Source organism: Protopterus annectens, chromosome 8.part0, assembly GCF_019279795.1.
Source record: "Protopterus annectens isolate FY-2018-M chromosome 8.part0, PAN1.0, whole genome shotgun sequence".
NCBI lineage: Eukaryota > Metazoa > Chordata > Ceratodontiformes > Protopteridae > Protopterus > Protopterus annectens.
Genome location: NC_056741.1, coordinates 144,831,215 through 144,846,249, shown reverse-complemented (window position 1 = coordinate 144,846,249; position 15,035 = coordinate 144,831,215). Strand labels below are relative to the sequence as shown.

The 15,035-nt window shown below is 45.2% G+C and overlaps 1 protein-coding gene across 3 annotated transcripts in view; it reads left to right on the top strand.

Annotated features, from left to right (window-relative positions):
- The window catches only part of PHC1 (polyhomeotic homolog 1), a 1,492,233-nt gene that overhangs the window by 1,409,414 nt on the left and 67,784 nt on the right, over positions 1-15,035 (top strand). For all 3 annotated transcript variants that reach the window (XM_044079657.1, XM_044079656.1, XM_044079655.1), the window contains one exon: positions 13,269-13,503. In XM_044079657.1, coding sequence (XP_043935592.1) covers positions 13,269-13,503 — 235 coding nt within the window. The remainder of the gene's footprint in view (positions 1-13,268; positions 13,504-15,035) is intronic.

Here is a 15,035-nt window from a genome sequence, read left to right as displayed (position 1 = left end):
CACAAGGATAGTCTCTCTCTCCCAGGACAAACCCTTCCTTTCTTCCTAAGGTATGCTCAGAACACAACCTGAATACTAACATTGAGCTACCTGTGATTTTTCCAAACCACTCTAATAAATCAGAGTATAGACTTCACCAGCTAGATGTCCACAGGATACTCAGATTCTATATACACAGGACCAAAGAATTCAGGAAATCTGATCAACTTTTCGTTTCCTTTTCTGACAAAAGGAAAGGCTTGCCTGTTTCAAAAATTACTCTTTCAAAATGGCTTTCGGATTGCATATTCTTTGCTTATCAACAAGCTGGTAGACAATTACCAGTAAAAGCTAAAGGTCACTCTACTAGGGCTGTAGCTACTTCATGTGCCTTTAGATCTAGGCTCCCAATTGATACTATTTGTTTAGCAGCTACTTGGGCAAGACCACATACAGTTGTCACTCATTACAAATTGGATTTAGCCTACTGAGACAGGTCATCCTTTGGGTCCACTGTGCTGAAGAGTCTCTTCACTTGAGCCAACCGGGATAAAGGTGCTAGGGTCCTTGTCCCATCCAGCAAGAATTACGGTGCGATAGGACTACATAACTTAAAGAAGTTATGTACTCACCATAACGTTCCATGTTTGTAGTCCATCTCGCCTATATTCTTGCATCCCTCCCTCCAACCCCCTTCCTGTTTCTGGGGGATGTGGGATCTAGTGGACCTCGTTTTGGGACTGCCTGACTTTGCTCTTTATTGTCCACCTGGAATGGATTATGTTTCTAATCCTTTGCTGTATTTATACAGCTTCTTTCTTATTATTACCTGATAGGTATTTATTACATTCTTGCAAACTAGATCTGGGGAATTGCCGTGAGGCACCATGGGATAGGGACTAGCCTCGAGCCAGTAAAAGCTCTTGAGCTTTAGTATCGGCAGAGTTGGAGCCGAATATCAGCTCCGAACCCATCCACAGGGAAAGTTGCAAGGGGGTTACCCCCCAAAAGGGTTTTTTAAAAAAGGCCCAAAACCAAAAGCACAGCCTAGAAACCCAAATTCCAATAATTCCATGCCTGAAGCAAGAATTCCGATGGTGGGCTCAGGCCTGTCAATTGAACAAAGGACTGCCCTTCCACAGCCCTCAACCAAGCCAGACTATCACCACAGGCGCCTCAGACCTCGGTTGGGCGCACACATGCTGGACAAGTGCATACAAGGCTTATGGACTCAAGACCAGCTAAACCTACACATAAACCAAAAAGAGATGCTGGCAGTAAAACTGGCAATTCAAGCATTCAGACTGTTTCTCCAACAGGGGCAATTGCTGATAAGGACGGACAACACCACAGTTATGTGGTATATCAACAAACAGGGAGGCACACATTCATATCCTCTATGCCGGATGGCAATGGATCTCTGGAAGGTGGCCCTAAGCCTAAACATACAGCTCAAGGCAATATTTGTGCCAGGAAAACAAAACATACTAGCAGACATCTTAAGCAGGACTACCACGGATGCCCACGAATGGATGCTGCATCCAGACATCTTCAAATCCATCACAAGGAAATGGGGACTACCAGAAATAGACTTATTCGCATCCCCACACAATCACCAATTGAAAGAAATTCTGCACAAGGACATACCACCCACTTGCTTGGAAGGTGGACTCCCTATCTTTCAGATGGAAAAACCTGACAGCATATGCATTCCCTCCTCTTCCTTTGATGCACAAGGTGCTATTGAAGATCAAAGAAGACCACCCAAGGATCATCCTGATAGCTCCAGACTGGCCGAGACAGCACTGGTACCCACTACTGAGGAGTATGTCAAGGGAACTCGCATGGCCTCTACCCCTGGTTCCTTTACTGCTAACACAGAACAACTTCAAAACCCTGCATCCGAACCTGAAAACACTGCAGCTAGCTGCTTGGAGCATTGCATAAGACAAAATAACCCAGATTTATCTCAAAGGGTTAAAGACATTATCTTGGAAGCTCGCAGACCCTCAACAAGGAAAACTTACTCAGCGAAATGGAAAAGATTTCTCTTTTGGAGTGCAGCAAAAGGACAAAATGTAGCACTGGTAAACATAGCTAACATCATGGAATACTTAGCAGAGCTTTTCCACAATGGCCTGTCTTACTCTTCCATTAAGATTCATGCGTCAGCTATTTCAGCAGAATACAACATGGATCCTCCAGTCTTCTCTCATCCTCTACTCAGGCAGTTTCTGAGAGGAATCAAAAATGTAAAGCCACCAAGGAAGCCACCATTGCCTACATGGGACTTGAACTTTGTGCTAGAAAAGTTGACACTTCCCCCTTTTGAACCAGCAGCAACAGCAGAATTACAGTACTTATCATGGAAAACTGCTTTCCTGCTTGCAATCACTTCAGCAAGAAGGGTTTCTGAACTACAGGCATTAATGGCAGTACAACCCTTCCTTATCTTCCATCAGGATAGAGTGTCCATGAGAACTAATCCTACCTTTATGCCAAAGGTGGTCTCCAGGGTATCTTTAAACCAAGCAATCCACCTACCTACATTCTTCCCCAACCCACAGAACAGGGGAGAAAGACTGCTGCATACCTTGGATGTGCATAGGCAATTGCGCTACTACCTGGACAGAACCAAGAACAATAGAAAAAATTGACCAGCTTCTGGTAGCATATGCCACAGGAATGGAAGGAAAAGCAATTTCAAAACAGACAATCTCTAAATGGATAGGAAATTGCATTAGATTTTGTTATTCTTATCATGGAAAGGCAACTCCAGAAAATATCAGACCTCACTCCACAAGGGCTACAGCCACTACTACAGCTTTTTCGAGGTGGCTACAAAGACATTTTAGAGGCTGCTACTTGGAGCTCCGTGCATACATTTGCCAAGCATTATAATCTACCCTTATACTCCAGATCCCGAGCAGGTTTTGCCACTGCTGTGTTGCAAGGGATCTTAACTACACCATAATCTTGTTAGGGCCTCCTCCTCCAGTTTGGCTATGGTATTCTACCCATTTGTTAGGACTGCAGATGCATCCTTGAAGGACATAGTACAGTTTTGTACCTACCATAAATGTAGATGTCCGAGAGGTATGCATCTGCAGTCAAGATACCTACCGTCCTTCCCTCTGTGGTACTCTAGGGTATTTGCCCATCTTGTAGCTAGCTGGGGGAATCTATTATGGTGTATTTGTTTGTATATATGTACATACATGTTTATTTCTATTTGCTCTCTGTTGTTTGGAAACATTTGCATTTATCCAAATTTAGCCTTCCTAGAGGGCATCTGGCATCTGGGGCAAGAAACACTGAGGAAAATGGCGTTGGCTGATGCCTTTATACCCGAAGAACTGCAGCTATGACGTTGGGTGAAGTGCGACACCAGCCGAGGCCAGACCCAGACTTTGGAATCCGGCCGACCGAAGGGCTGCCTGAGGCCAGGACAACCCATTTGTTAGGACTGCAGAGGCATAACTCTCGGACATCTACATTTATGGTAGGTACAAAACTGTACTTTTCTTAGTGTTTTGTTCTAATATCCATCCTCCTAACAAGAAGTCCAGGACGATGGATAGGTACGGGAAGCATACTTTTTCTTCAGCGGCATTTACATTAAGATCGCTGAATTACCGGATTCATTTCACCCCTCTTCAGAGGGATCTCCTGAAAGAGTTAGGAGATACCCTCCAGGGTTCAGTAGCTGCGGGTTCCATGGACAAGGTTTCCACGCAGCTCTCCACCCTTACTTCCATAGCTAACTCCTCCATGAGGCTAATCTCGTATGCGGCAGATGGACCGAGCAGGGCAGCTGCAGCAGGAATTTCCCTCAGGAGACATTCGTGGATGCGTCTTTGTAATTTTATGCAATCCTTCAAGTCTTCCTTCACTAATGTTCCCTTTGATGGTTCATCTTTTTTTGGACCCCAAGTGAAAGAGACTTTGACTAGGTGTGAGCAGGAAGGAAAAACCTTATCTGCCGTTGGAGTAAGTTTCTCTTTCCCATCCAGACCCTATTCCAAGGGTAATACAGGAGGGAAACTGTGGTTCCGCAAATCCCAAAAAGGTTTTCCTCAGGCACAAGGTCAACCCTCCCCTAGGGCAGACGGGGAGGATATAATGGAAGATGCCGCCCTCGTGGCAGAGGAGGTCCGCAACATCAGGGAGACAGAGAAGCTTTCTCTGATCGTCCCTTCCATCGACCCTGAGGGGTTGCCCAACTGTCCGTCTCTGGAGGAAGTCGGGGGTCGTATATCACTGTATCCAAGCGCCTGGCTAACTATCACTCAAGATCGTTGGGTACACACAGTAATATCCAGAGGTTACCTGATTCCCTTTATTTCCAAACCCTCAACAAGCCAGTCTCTTCCAGACGTGCAACATCAGATGTCATCTTGTTGCTGCAAAAAAAGAGTCATCCAAGAAGTCCCCGCAGAGAAAGTAGGATCCGGAACTTATTCTCGATTCTTTTTATTTCCGAAAAAGACAGGGGACTGGAGATCAATTCTAGATCTCAGCAGGCTCAACAAGCATGTAAGAGAATCAAAGTTCCGAATGGTCATTCTGCAGTCGATATTTCCCTTTATTGGGAAAGACATCTGGATGTGCTCAATCGATCTCTAGGATGCGTACTACCACATCAAAATGGACAGGCTCTCCAGGAGACACTTACGCTTCCGGCTGGGAGCCAGTCATTTTCAGTTCAGAACACTGCCCTTTGGCCTCACTACCGCCCCCAGAGTGTTTACCAAATGCATGGCAGTAGTAACGGCTCACCTGAGATGTCAAGGATTCCAGGTGTTTCCGTACCTAGACGACTGGCTCCTTACTGCTACCACCAAGCATCAACTCATAAGGACCAGGGACGAGACTCTATCCTTGTGCGCCAGCCTAGGTATCACTGTCAACTTGCAAAAGTCAGTCTTCTCTCCCTTGCAGCATATTGTATATCTAGGCTCAGAAATAGACACAACCACCATGTCAGTAAAGCTAACACAGGAAAGAGTGGAATCTCTACGCAGTCACATCAGATCCTTATTAAACAAACAAAGAGTCCAGGCCAGAGTAGTCCTTCAAGTCCTAGTGATCTTATTAGTTCCTCTTGCTCACCTACATATGAGGATTCTCCAATGGATGCTGTTTGCACAATGGTCGATGCATGACCTTCCATTGTCTCACCAGATATTAATAAACGCATGCAAAAGGGATCTCACATGGTGGTTACACACGAAACAACTTGTCATAGGTTGTCCACTTGTTCCTCCCCAAGAGAAAGCAGTTTTGACCATGGATGTTTCCCAGATAAGGGAGGGGGCATTATCTGGGAAAGACAGTCCAAGGTACTTGGCAAAACCATGAGAACCACTTGCACATCAATGTTCTGGAGATGAGAGCGGTGCTATTTGCATTGCAAGCACTTCACAGCTCCCTTCCCACTGGAACGATTGTGATTTAGTCAGACAACATGTCTGTCGTTTGGTACATAAAGAGGGGGGAACCAAGTCTTACCCGCTTTGCAGAGTCCTTAAGAGTTTGGAAATGGGTGATGGATACTCAGCACTTCCTGATAGCAATGCATATCCCAGGGAAATCCAACGTAATAGTGGACAAACTCAGCCGAGCAATTCTGATGCCTCACGAGTGGTCCCTGAATCCAATGGTTGCGAAAAAGATCTTTCACAAATGGGGCCAGCCTTGCTGCAATCTATTTGCCACTCACCTGAACACCAAATGCAGCAGCTACTTTGCCCTCATTCTCCATCCGGGGATGTCACCCAGGGATGCTCTAGTTCGCGATTGGCCCCCGGGACTTCTCTATTCTTTTCCTCCTTTTCAACTCATACCCAAAGTAATCAGAAAGCAAGACAGTTGAGGAGTTTCTTGATCCTCATTGCTCCTTACTGGCCTCGACAAGTTTCGTTTCCTTTCCTGTGGCCCTACTTCTTAGAGGAACCATGGATTCTGGACCCATCTCCAGATCTCCTGATTCGTTAATCGGGACAGTTCCACCCCTCCATCCACACCCTCAAATTGACAGCATGGCTGCTCCAATTCCACGTATAGCCAGGTGCATTCCCTTTTCCCCAGCGGTCAAACACATCCTAATTTCATCCCATAAACTTTCCACTCAGAAACTATATTCTAGCAAATGGATTTCTTTTGGGCTACGAATCTGGGCTTAGATCCATATACAGCTCCTTTAGAATCCATTTTATCCTTCCTAACAGCAGTTTTTCATGAAGGAGCGTCAGCCGCTACAGTTAGACTTCAGTTAGCTGCCATTTCCAGTTTCCATTTTGGTTTCATGGAAATCCAATCACGCAACATTCCCTCTGTAAAACCTTCTTAAAAGAAGTTCTTCTTAGGCCCCCAATAAAACAATCATTAGAACCCTGGGATTTAAATTTAGTCCTCTCATCTTTGATGTCTGCACCCTTTGAACAATCCTCGTCGTCAGACTTAAAATTTTTATCATGGAAAACCTTGCTCTTGGTAGCTATAACATCGGCTAGGAGAGTCTCAGAACTTCAAGCCCTAACTATTCAACCTCCTTACATTCTCTTTCACAAGGATAGTGTCTCTCTCTCAGGACAAACCCTTCCTTTCTTCCTAAGGTATGCTCAGAACACAACCTGAATACTAACATTGAGCTACCTGTGATTTTTCCAAACCACTGTAATAAATCAGAGTATAGACTTCACCAGCTAGATGTCCACAGAATACTCAGATTCTATATACACAGGACCAAATAATTCAGGAAATCTGATCAACTTTTCGTTTCCTTTTCTGACAAAAGGAAAGGCTTGCCTGTTTCAAAAATTACTCTTTCAAAATGGCTTTTGGATTGCATATTCTTTGCTTATCAACAAGCTGGTAGACAATTACCAGTAAAAGCTAAAGGTCACTCTACTAGGGCTGTAGCTACTTCATGTGCCTTTAGATCTAGGCTCCCAATTGATACTATTTGTTTAGCAGCTACTTGGGCAAGACCACATACAGTTGTCACTCATTGCAAATTGGATTTGGCCTACTGAGACAGGTCATCCTTTGGGTCCACTGTGCTAAAGAGTCTCTTCACTTGAGCCAACCGGGATAAAGGTGCTAGGGTCCTTGTCCCATCCAGCAAGAATTACAGCGCGATAGAACTACACTAACTTAAAGAAGTTATGTACTCACCATAACGTTCCATGTTTGTAGTCCATCTCACCTATATTCTTGCATCCCTCCCTCCAACCCCCTTCCTGTTTCTGGGGGATGTGGGATCTAGTGGACCTCGTTTTGGGTCTGCCTGACTTTGCTCTTTATTGTCCACCTGGAATGGATTATGTTTCTAATCCTTTGCTGTATTTATACAGCTTCTTTCTTATTATTACCTGATAGGTATTTATTACATTCTTGCAAACTAGATCTGGGGAATTGCCGTGAGGCACCATGGGATAGGGACTAGCCTCGAGCCAGTAAAAGCTCTTGAGCTTTAGTATCGGCAGAGTTGGTGCCGAATATCAGCTCCGAACCCATCCACAAGAATATAGGCGAGGTGGACTACAAACATGGAACGTTATGGTAAGTACATAACTTCTTTTTTACGAACACAGTAAAGGAAAATGAAATGGGAACTGAGGAAGGGACAGTTCTCATACTGAACAAAAAGAAAACAAGGAAATTTAAATTCTTAAGCTTCTGCCTGCAGTACCGAAGAAGAGAAACACCAGAAACAGGACCAAGACTCTGAGGGGCAAGCAGGTAAAACCATCCCTGAGGAAGAGAAAGGGAAACAATGAGCACCTCTGATGCAAGAAAATTAATTTTGGGTGTTGCCCTTAATAAGAGAAGTAAATTATGGGGAAAGTTGTGTACGAGTAGAAGGGGCTGCTTTCTCCATTTCACATCCATATACTTAGGAAATTGATGACCTGGCTGATATTCAAATAATTGATTTAAGAGCCAGAAGGGAGGACAGGGCTGTTTTGCCAGGAAAATCTGGGATATCTGCCAAATGTTTGGTGGCAGATTGTAAAAGGGATAAGTTATACTTGGCCATATAGGTCTGATAGTTAGTGGCTCTAAAGGTGAATGTAGCAGAGGTATAAACCTTTTTCCCTATTCTCTGCATGGTCTTGCTGTCCTTGTCGGCAGGCAGAATAGCAGTTGTGGGTAATAATTTGGTGGCTTTGTCAGTGGCCACAGAGATAGTGACTGGGACGGCTGGGGGGCACTTTAGCAGGTGCTTAGCATTGTCAGGTACTTTGTGCAGCCTGTCTAGTATGCGTGGAGCAGGAGACTCTTCTGCTAGGTCAGCAACATCAGCATCCGCCCTACACAGATATTCCTGGCTGTGCCTACAACCCCTGCCAGATTATTTTAGGGCCAAGCTCATGGATGCTGCCCTGGATAATGCTGCACTTTTTGTATCTAAAGTAGCACACCTCTTTAAATCACTGCAACAAAAGGGCAAAGAGATGCAGGACCTCAAACATCTCCTGGTCTTACCAATTCCCAAGTTCTACCGGAACTATTCCTTCCAACACAGTTTATCAGGAAACAATCCCGGCCTAACCCCAGTGCCAGACCTCGTAAATACACCAGGAAACAACCTCCTACATCTAGAGCACCTTCTGCATCTAGCCACAGATATTCCTTTCAAGACAGGGCAGGTAGCATCTGACTACCTGCCACCTCTGCCTCAACCCCCACCACCACCACCACCACCGTACCGCTGTCTGCCCACCTCTCTCGTCTCCCTCTGTGGACCCCAGATCACCAAAGACAAATGGGTCCTGTGTATCCTCGAAGAGGGCTACTACATGGCTTGGCTCTCTCTTCCCATATGGAAGGGCATTCCCCGTCCCCCTTCACAACAACTGCCCCTCTTAAAACCAGTACTGCAGACTTTACTAAACCAGGGCAGTATATAGTCAGTTCCCCCCTCTGCAAAAGGAAAAGGTTTTTATTCAAGGCTCTTCTTGGTCCCCAAAAAAGATGGACCATGGATACCCATCCTGGACCTTTTCCTACCTCAGTCTCTTCCTAAAGGTACCCACCTTCAAACTCCTCACCCTGTCTACCCTTTTCCCCCTGATTACTCCACAGGGATTCATGGCTACTCTAGACGTAAAGGATGCCTACCTCCACATCCCCATCAAACCCTCCCACAGGAAATACTTAAGATTCTTGGTGGGTTCCTCTTATTGGCAGTTTACTGCCTTGCGTTTTGGGCTTTCCCCTGCTCCCAGAGTCTTTACCAGATGTTTGGCTCCAGTGGTAACCTACGCCAGGACAAAGGGGTTACAGATATTCCCCTACCTGGATGACATGCTCATCCAGGCCACCAATCAACAAATACAAGATCACCTCCACCTGGTGATCTCCTTATTGCAGTCCCTGGGATTCCAGATAAGTCTGCCAAAAATCTCACCTCCAGGCAATTCAGGATGTTGTTTTCCTGGGGTGCAGAATAAGAACAGACCTCATGGAGGCTTTCCTCCCACCCCCAAAGGTGAGCTCCATGTCAGATCACCTCCTCCAGTTGACTCTGTTAACTGCAAGACAGTACCTGAAACTATTGGGTTACATGGCGGCCAGAATACCCATGTTACCTTTAGCAAGGCTCCACATGAAGAAGCTGCAGTGGTACCTTCACCTTCACTCAGTCTGGAAACAACACAACCAGCCTTTGGAGCACACTGTATCACTTCTTCCCTACTTAACAAAGGAGGTACTTTGGTGGTGGGACCAGGTACAAAGAAACCCAGGACTCCCACTACAACCCGCCCAGGTCATGCACACGGATGTCTCAGACCTGTGCTGGGGAGCTACTCTAGGACTAAGACAGGTGCAAGGCTTGTGGCGGGATCACCTAAAATAAAAACACATCAATGCCAGAGAAATGAGGGCAATCCTGCTAGCCCTACAGGCATTCCAACCTTTCCTTCTACAGGGGACTCTTCTGATATACACAGGCAACACAACCGTACTGTGGTATGTCAACAAGCAAGGGGCGAGCAAGTCCTACCTGCTATCCAGGCTAGCTCTTTTAGTTTGGGAATTGGCTACCTCACAGGGAATCTCCCTACAAGCGACCTACATCCCCTCCCTCCACAACAAGCAGGCAGTTTTGTTGAGCAGAACCAGCACAAACAACCACGAATGGATGCAGCACAGAGAAGTCTTCTTGGATCTGGTCCACAAGTGGGGTATACCTCAAATAGACTTGTTCGCCTCCTCCCTCAACAGGCAACTTCCTGGATTTTGCACCAGGACACCAGAACCACAGGCACTGGCAATATATGCCTTCTCAATATCCTGGAAGAGGAAATATCTGTATGGACCCCCCCCTCCCTCTCATTCAGAATCCCTGCTGAAAATACTGCAGGACAATCCAAAAATCTTGTTAGTGACTCCCTACTGGCCTAGACAGCACTGGTTCCCCTTCCTTCTTCATCTGTCCAAGGGCAGTCATCACAAGTTATCCCTCAGAGTGGACCTTCTCACACAAAACAAGGGATCATTAATCCATCCACAGTGGCAGATGCTCCACCTAACTCTATGGCTGATAGGATTCTGATTCCATTTAGACACCTTTACAGTGAGGACGTGCTCGATGTCCTGCAGGACGCCAGGAAAGCTAATACTAGGAAATCATATGTCTTCAAGTAGAAACGATTCACTATTTGGTGTCACAAAAAACAGCTGGATCCGCTTTTTAGCAAACCTCCCCTAGTGCTGTCCTGTTTGTGTGAGCTACTGCAGTCAGGACTGGCTTTACTCATCCATTAAAGCCCATCTGTCTGCTATTTCTTCCTGCTTACCTCTAGACCCCCCCTTGCTTCATTAATACCTTGTACATTTTTCCTTAAAGGAGTTCTACACCTTAGGCCACCAAGGAGACCCGTACCCCCTCCTTGGGACTTCACCTTTGTGTTAGAGAAGCTTACGCTACCTCCTTTTGAGCCAGCTAATAAGGTCTCCTTAAAGCATTGCACCTGGAAAACCATCCTGCTGGTGGCTCTTACCTCAGCCAGGAGAGTATCCAAACTACAGGCCCTTATGGCTACTCCACACTTTCTAGTTTTCCACAAAGACAGGGTTACCCTTAGGACTAATCCGTCTTTCATGCCCAAAGTAGTCAACGACAGGTCCCTAAATCAGGCCTTTCAGCTACCTGTTTTCTTCCCTAACCCTCAGGGAGACGATGAGAGAGTGCTGCATTCCTTAAACGTGCATAGACCGATATTTTACCTGCACAGCACCAAGGCTGTCAGACAGACAGACCCAACTAGTCATATCCTTTCATCCCAGAGCCCCTGGGTAAGGCAGTTACCAAGCAGACTGTTTCTACTTGGATATCAAAAGCCATTACTTTTTGCTACCAGTTTCATGGCAAGACCCTGCAAGGGGCAGTAAAAGCTATTCGACCTCCTTACATTATCTTTCATTCAAGGGTTTGGATACCCCTTCTATTCTGGAAGCTGCTGCTTGGACATCAAGCTTGACTTCATCTCCTGGTCCAGGGGAGGTTTTGCCAGGGCTATCCTGCATGGATTCCTGGAATCTGCTTCTAGACCACCACCCCAACCTCAGTGATTTTTGGCATTCACCCATATGCAGAATACTGCAACATGGGAATAGAAGGAAATAGAAAAGTTGTGTAAAGTCTTACCATAACCATAGATGTCCTTCCCTTCCATGTTGCAGTATTCCTTCCCACCCACCTTCCCCTCTCATCTGCTACATTTCTTCCCTTTCTGGATGGCAGTGCTATAGCATTGCCCTTACAGGACTGTCTCCAAATGGGACTCCTCTTCTGAGGGCTGGTGCGTGCCGTCACTTTTATAGCCCATGTTCCTCCATCTTGTCTGACGCACCATAGAGGGACTGAAAGCTTTTGAATACTGGCTGTACGTACGTGAGACTGAAGAGATAAACCCATATGCAGAATTCTTGAACATGGAAGAGAAGGACATCTATAAGACTTTACACAACTTTTCTTTATTGAGGCAGCCATCAGGGGTTTTGTGCTTACAATGTAAGGGAGCATGTAGTGGACTGTCTTTGCTGGTCGTACTTCATGTCTTCACGGGATGTTGCCAGCAAGCAATCCCACCCACCTTCCCAGAGGAGATGGCTTCCCTGATCTCCACTAGAGAAATTTCATTATTACTATTTGCTCCTCTGCATCTGCATCCCTCATGCCCCCCCCCCCCCCCCAAAGAGGAAAGCTGGCTAGACCCATTCATTCCGCCAGCACTATGACCACTAGTAGAACCACAGGAACAGTACCTTCAGATGACATCATACTGGAAAAACTTACAACCAAGTTTTGTCAGCTACGTCTATTTTAGCATTCCATGAAACAGAAGTAACATTTGTTTGTTTGTTTCTTGTTTGGTTAGTTTTTTCCTGTGTTTAGTTAAAAGGTGTCACAGATTGAATAATTTCAATGCAGAAGATTTCACTGAATCAATTGAAGTATCTGTATTAGAGGAGAACTCAGATGTTGACTCAGTGTGCTTTAAAATTGAGTTCTTATTAGGTTATAAATGTGTTAATAGTGTTCAGTCTTTTGTAACAGATCCATTTTTTGATGATTTGCTTCAGAAGTATTTTGATGATGTCCATTGTTTGAATAAAGAGCTGCTGGTGTGATGTATTTTTGTTGTTTTGGGGGGAGGGGGGCGACTACCAGAAAGGTGCTACTTTCTGTTGGAAGAGAAAGAAGCATTCATAATGCTTTGTGAGTATGAATAGTGACTCAAGGAACAAGTTGAGAAGTAAATGTAGCAGTACTAGTAGCTTTCTTGTACTGTTTGGGAAAGTACTGTTGTGACCTTCTGAAAGTGTGGTAGTACCAACAGTGTGAGTGCTTACTATGTCTTGGGGATTGAGTGGGAGTTCTCATGTACTTGTTTCCATTACCTTCCAGCCAATTTTGAAGTATGTCTGTGCACTGCTTTGTTTGTTTTGTTTATTTAATTTGCACTTTGAATGCAGCTGGAAATAGTTAATTTAGAGAAGAGAGTGATGATTAAGTAAATCCATTTGCTGCTTTGTTTTTAGAGGGGGGCCTTAATGTTTAATGAGGGGTCCTTGTGGCAATAAGCTTTTGGATGCAGGAGATGGCAATGTGCACTCACACTGAGGTAGAAAATGAGGAATACGCAGGACTGGTACGGGAGGAATGAGCTAATCCACTCGTAGAGGATCTTCTTTAGAAATCTCTTAAAGAACTTTAACCTGAACAGATACATTTATACTGTTTGTTTCTTTTTTTTTTTTTTTTTTAATAGAGTCAAGAAGATTCAAGTCGTGGTTCAGATAATTCTAGCTATGATGAGGCATTGTCTCCAACATCACCTGGAGCCACACAGCAAGCAAGAACAAATCATGTTGAACGTGACGGAGGGGGCTCTGGCAGCGGTCTTCCCCCACCAGACCTTCTTGGTATCAATCCAGTGTTCCTCTCCAGCAATCCTAGCCACTGGAATGTGGATGAAGTATATGAATTCATTGCTTCTTTACCAGGTGAGAGAAGTTACAGAAGAGTGTGTGTTTGTGCTTGTGTACACATTATTTTTGTTTTGGGAGTATTCTGCCACAGTAAATCATGGCTTGGGTATTGCATGCTGTGATGCCTTTTAGTAAGTATGTGTCTTGACAGTCTCCCACAAAGCCATCTTGCCTGAGCCAAGTAGAGTAGCTGGAGAGAAGGCAACAATAATCTGTTGATTTTCTTGAAGAACAAGCTGAATTAAGACACAAGATTACCCTAAGGAAATCCATGTAGAACAGCAGTAGTGATGTCAGGATTCTGCAGGATCATAGAAATCACAGGCCCAGCATGAGTAATTGGATATGCTAGGAGAATAGATCACACCCTAATCATCTTGAAGGTATGTGTTTCTGAATTAGCTTTCTGGAACCTGGGGATGCATAGCTTCTTCTCCTCTGCAAACAATGAAGTCAAACTTGTCATTTACTTCAGTGAGCAACAGGAGACCTGTTTGAGGCTTATTTCTAGTTCCTGCTCTAATTGGAGGAGTTCTGGAGTGTGGATGCCACCCAAAATGGAGTGTAGGTGCCCAACCAGATCTCGAGACAAGCTGATCGTGTAATAGACTTTGTCTATTTGAGTCAACTTTCTAATGGGTTTGGGCACTAAAGGCCAAGATCTTCCCCTCATAGGGCTTCTCCAGGCCATGCAAGGTCTTTTGGCCCAATTTGAGAGGTAGGCTGTCCAGTCATTCCTCTTCCAGGGTTCACTGTTCAGGGCTTAGATATCAGATAGATGTTTAATGTCTGGTGTGACCTTCAGGGAATATGGCCTTATGTCAGTACCGGATCTTGCAAATATGTCTCTCTCCTCTCTACCGTCAACAGGTGCTCTTTCATGATTGGGTTTCCTGTTGTTGGAACACCCAGTGTACAGCGGTTACATGTTTGCTTCTGCATGAACTAACATCTGGAGGAAATGGGGAGAGTCAAACTTTCTTCTCATGTTTTTTTTTTTTTTTTTGGGGGGGGGGGGTTGGGATCTAAAGACCTGGTGGCTGCTGCTTCTCAGACAAGGGCATTGAGTTCCACCTTTGTTTAGAGAGACTTTGAGGTTCACAAGGTCCAGTATGGACTGATTTCAGACTGCTATTCATTCTCCTCAAAATTACCTTACTTTGTATTTGGGGAGCAAGGCTAAGGAGCTATGTATTCCTACCTTTGGAACTTGTTTTCAACTACGCAATTTATTCTGTTTCTACAGGCTCCAAGTCCCTCCCCCACTATCCTTAAGCAGACTTTTGTGGTCTCTTGCTACAGTACAGGTTTGAGCTGACCCTTGTGTAATCATTAGGTTCAGCAGAGGTTCCAGAGACCACAGCATTTTGCTGACTTCCTGCCAGACAGGTTTTAGTTAAGCAGTAATGTCCTGCAAAGTGGGTATTATTGGGGAAATAATGGATCGCCCATGGTTTTTCTGATGCCTGAAGCTGCAGACAAGGGGGCCCCTCCACCTTTGGATGGCCCGTTATTCCCCCAATAATGCTCACCCTGGAGGGCATTAT